Source organism: Rhynchophorus ferrugineus, unplaced genomic scaffold (assembly GCF_030347505.1).
Source record: "Rhynchophorus ferrugineus isolate W39M unplaced genomic scaffold, kcgeb_rfMv2 rfM3, whole genome shotgun sequence".
Taxonomy (NCBI): domain Eukaryota; kingdom Metazoa; phylum Arthropoda; class Insecta; order Coleoptera; family Curculionidae; genus Rhynchophorus; species Rhynchophorus ferrugineus.
Genome location: NW_027472582.1, coordinates 61,916,920 through 61,921,841, shown reverse-complemented (window position 1 = coordinate 61,921,841; position 4,922 = coordinate 61,916,920). Strand labels below are relative to the sequence as shown.

The 4,922-nt window shown below is 32.4% G+C and overlaps 1 protein-coding gene across 1 annotated transcript; it reads left to right on the top strand.

Annotated features, from left to right (window-relative positions):
- The first annotated feature begins 305 nt into the window (after window positions 1-305).
- Window positions 306-4,362, top strand: LOC143193614 (uncharacterized). Its single transcript, XM_076399939.1, has 4 exons — window positions 306-537; window positions 2,756-2,893; window positions 2,957-3,142; window positions 4,176-4,362. The coding sequence occupies exons 1-4, from the start codon at window positions 361-363 to the stop codon at window positions 4,320-4,322; spliced, it is 648 nt and encodes a 215-aa protein (XP_076256054.1). The 5' UTR covers window positions 306-360; the 3' UTR covers window positions 4,323-4,362.
- The last annotated feature ends 560 nt before the right edge of the window (window positions 4,363-4,922 follow it).

Here is a 4,922-nt window from a genome sequence, read left to right as displayed (position 1 = left end):
ATTTAGTTTATCCTCAAGTTTAAAGAAAACCCAAAGCCAATTTAATAACACATTAGAACTGTTATTCTTGTTAAGCACACAAAATAGTAGCATTGTCAATGACCAAATACCAGATAGTGCTGATAAACTAATAATTAATATTTTACAAAATTCTACTAAGTCATTCCGATAAATATCAAAAACACAATCTAAAATACAGCATTTACTGTTGAAAAATGTATAGATGTTAAGTTTACGATAAAACTCCATATTATTTGAAGTCCTAATTAAATAATTGATATTTGTCATAAATAACATCTGTCAGTCATATATATTTTCATACACATTATACGGACTGATATTTAAAAGATTTGTTGCAAAATGGCCAACGACACGAAGAATATTATCGACCCTTTCGATTTTAATTCAACAGATGCCCCCAAAGGCATGGAAATTTACAACATGGAGTACCTAACACGTGACCAACAAAACAGTTTGAACCATCATAAAGCCGAAACTATAAGAGAAAACAACAAGTATTTGTTCGAGCATCCCGAGGTAACTTTGTTACTATTATTATTTTAGATTTACTGTTACACTACTGCCATAATTATTAACACCATTAATCAAATTATGGGCAATAATTTTTCAGTTAAGGTGAATGTTCATTAGATAATTGAAAATATAATCAACTGTGCGATTCTATAAAATATTGCATACCAGATAAATGCTCTTTTTGGTCTAAGTGGATCAAATAAACCTAATTGGTTAAATCAATAAACAGAGTGGTTTTAAAAAATTTAAAAGTTTGGTTCCTACATCTTAGGGTCTTGGAATTTACCTTAGAATTTTTGGCTGTTTTTATTTGCTTAAATAATGTATAAATTAATGAAGAATATTACCCAAAATCCATTTCTAGCGTTTTAGTTTTTACATAAAAGTGTGAACATTGTGAAAAGAGCCTTTTAAAAATCAAATCTATAACTGTGGCCATAAGTATTCATTGAAATCGTATAATTTAGTGAAGCTTGTGCAAAAGTATCATCATTCAAACTGTGAATAATCTCAATATCCTATAACTATGAGCTAATGGTATTAGAACCGGCTTGGTTGGCACGTGGTAAAGGCGACAGGGCGGTAATCTTACTGTTGCGATAGTCGCGGGTTCGAATCCTGCTAGAGAATGGTCATAAATGTATGTTTGTGATTGTAAAATATTTATGATTGTCCTAGATAAAAGTACAAAATCCGATAATAAAAAATGATCCCAGCCACGCCAGTAACCAGGCAGGATGAGACCGGATGTTTTCTGGGATGATTTCTAAGTTGGTCACTCGCCAGTTAGGGTTAATGCCTAGGACTGTGATTCGGATCCCACGTTAAACTGTAGGTCCAGTCCAAATAAACCCTCGTTGGTAAACAGCAGACTTTAAAATATTTTTAAAAAATTGGAATTAGAAGACTAACATAATTCTATGATTTGAAAAATACCTCTAGTCCGTCGATTATTGACACAAGCATCGCATTGCAGCTTCTAAAATTATTTGTGGATTTAAAAAGGGTAGATTAATAATTAATCTAGTATTACGGAAAAAGAAACGAAAGTCAAGGATTTAGTTCAATTCCAAGTGCTGAAAGAATTTGTTGTGTATCTTAAATATAAAAAGTATTTTCTTATATCTTACATTTATTTATTTAAAAACCAATAATAACAATAAATAACAAAACACACACAAATATAGTGGAGTAGAAAATCAGTAATCATACATTTTTCCTAGAGTTGTGTATTATAATATTTTAAATGTGTGTTATTTGCCAACTTTAATAGGTTGTAGAATATTGTTGATCCGTTATAATCGTGATAAAACTACCCTCAAATCCTTCATATAAAATGTGCCGTCCTTTTTGGAACGTTCAGCACTAACCTGCTGGTATCTAAATTTGTACACCTGTTATAAAACGTATAAATTTTAAAACAAAAGCACCGTCGATTAAATCATATATCAAAATAATAAAGAAAATAATTCCAACCCCTTTGCCATGAAACCTTCCAGCTAGACCAAAAAACACCATTTTTTCGAACAATTAGAGTCACATCAGCCGTGTTCGCAAAACTCCCGCTACGTCACTCAATAATAGAATTGTTGAACGAGCTGTGTGCGCTGTGGCCCCATCTTGCTGAAACCACATGTCCTCTAGTCCTTGCTCTTCTATTTCAGGCACAAAAAAAATTCGAATCGTGTCTTGGTGCCCTTTAACAGTAACTAACACCTTGGTCATTTTCAAAAAAGGAATAGGGACCAATCATGTTTCCATTTCCGCTGAGTGGCAATAATGGAATGATTATTTTCAATAAATATTGTCACTATTTCTGCTCGTTCTTGTGGCGTATATTTGATCAATGATGGCGTGCAATCAAAATGATAGAGGGACTTTTGCCCCACCTCATACAACACGTACTTCCTGAAGAGACCATCAAAAGGACGTACGTGGTCATTGTCTCATCTGGACAGCTTACAGTTGTACTAAAATGTATGCATATTATAACCTCTAAATTATTGAGTAATTTTCGCGAAAAATATCGCAAAAAGGTTCATGTTTCAATATATCAGGGTAGTATAACCCTTCATTAAATTAAACAAACTTAAATCGTGTGATAGTGAGGAAATAAATAAACATAAAAATCCATATTATCATAAGTTGCCCACAAAGTGAAAATACCGAAAATAACCTAAATTAATCGAACTGTTATATCACTGAACTTACACATTTATAGATTCAAGCCATTCTTCAAATAATAATAAGAAAGCTACTGATAGAAAGACCATCACACGACATTGAAATGTTCATAAGCAAATATTTTTTGGAGAATTATGAAGAGATTGAAAATAAAGTTGATACTCATATAAAATCGGTAACCTACGTTCAATTATCCCACACTAAATCCTTCTAATGTTCCATGTTAACGATTTTTAAGCTTCCTGTCAGACCAAAACCGAAATTATCGAAATCTGGAATAAAAGAAGAAAAACACGTGGTCTTGGATGAAACACGCTATGACTTATACTCGGAGACTTCCAGAGAATCCATCGCGGATGAACCATCAGTTAAATCTATATGTAAGGAACTGTTAGATAAAATAATAGAAGATGTAATGGATGAGGTAAATGTTATAACAATATCAAATCAGCATTAATAACAGATCAATTGAAGAGTCTCCAGACTGACATATAGATAGCGCTACTAGAATTAAATCCATATGTGCTTTTAGTTAGCCCTAACACTCAATAGATGCGTGTATAAATTTGACAGCTGTCGGATCATTAGTTTGTGAATTATGGCATTTTGAGGGAAGCAACTTTTGTTATTGTGAAAAAAAAATGGATAAAAATGTTTTTCGCGCAGGAAAATCAACCATCAAGGATTAGTATGCTAAGTGTAGATGTGGTGAAATGAGCACCGAAGACGGTGAACTAACTGGACGCCCAAAAGAGGTTGTTGCCGACGAAAACATTAAAAAAATCCACCAAATGATTTTGAATGACCATAAATTGAAATTGAATGAAATGGCAGACACTCTAGAGATATCAATTGACCGTCTACATCATACCGTTCACGAATATTTGGGTATGAGAAAGTTCTGTACAAAGTGGGTGCCGTGCGAATTCACTTTTTACCAAAAACAATGACGAGTTGATGATTCGGAGATTAATTTTCATTGACAACCTTGAAAAAGAAGCACCATCAACAGCGACTATTACATAGCTTTATTGTGCCGTTTGAAGGATTAAATGGACGAAAAACGGCCGCATTTGAAGAAAAATAAAGTGCTGCTTCATCAAGACAATGTTAAAGTCAAAAATCTATGAATTGGGCTTCGAATTGCTTACTCATTCACCGTTTTCTCTAGATCTGGCCGCCAGCGACTATTTACTTTTCTTAGATCTAATGATCGCTGGGAAGAAATTTTCGTCTATTCTGAAGCAAAGAATATATCGTACTACAAAAATGGTATCGAAAAGTTGAAGGGTCGCTATAATGAGTGCATCATCCTTGAAGCGAATTATGTTGAATAAAAAAAAACTATTTTTGCCAAAAAAAATATGCTTTACTATGGTAGGCCGGGGATTTTTCAATTGACCTGTTATTAGATTGAGGATAACCAGATTTTTGTTTTAATTTTTCCCTATTTTCAGGAAACAAGAACGAGATTGTCCGATGTAGCTGAAGCTATTGAGGAATCGGTTTCCAAGAAATCATCTGACGACGACGATGATGTCTACCTTGATTTAGGACTTGATTTTGATATTGATTTTACTGCATATCACGATGAAGATGACTAATAATATAATTTACATAATATTTATTACATACTGTTTCTATAATTTGTATACGTCTTTGTGTATATCAATTTTTCCATAGTAATTAGCCAATACTTACTAATTATATATATATATATATATATATATATATATATATATATATATATGTCAAAACAAAAACTAGGTTTCGCCATCTGGTAAATAGCAGTTAACCATATTAAAAGTCATCACTCTATAAAACTGCGGAAGCACTATATATAGTTTGTTTAAAGTAATTTTGTACATACGTCATTTAAATTTGTGACATCAAAACGTCACAATGTTGCTGCATCAACTCTGAGTTTTAGTTCAGTTTGGTTTTGACATACAACAAAATTCTGATCTAAATAAAATAATTGAACAAAAATGTTACCAAAATATACCAATTTATTTTAACATTATAGTACATCTAAAAACTACAGTTAATTATATAGCCACAATAGTTTATAGGTTAGTGTTATAACATCTTATTACTATTGTTTTCAAGAATATTGCATGCGTCTGACAACCGGACGACTTTGACAGGCTCATTCGTTTACGTGTTCGAACTAATCAGATCGTATTGTATCTCTTTTCAACTAG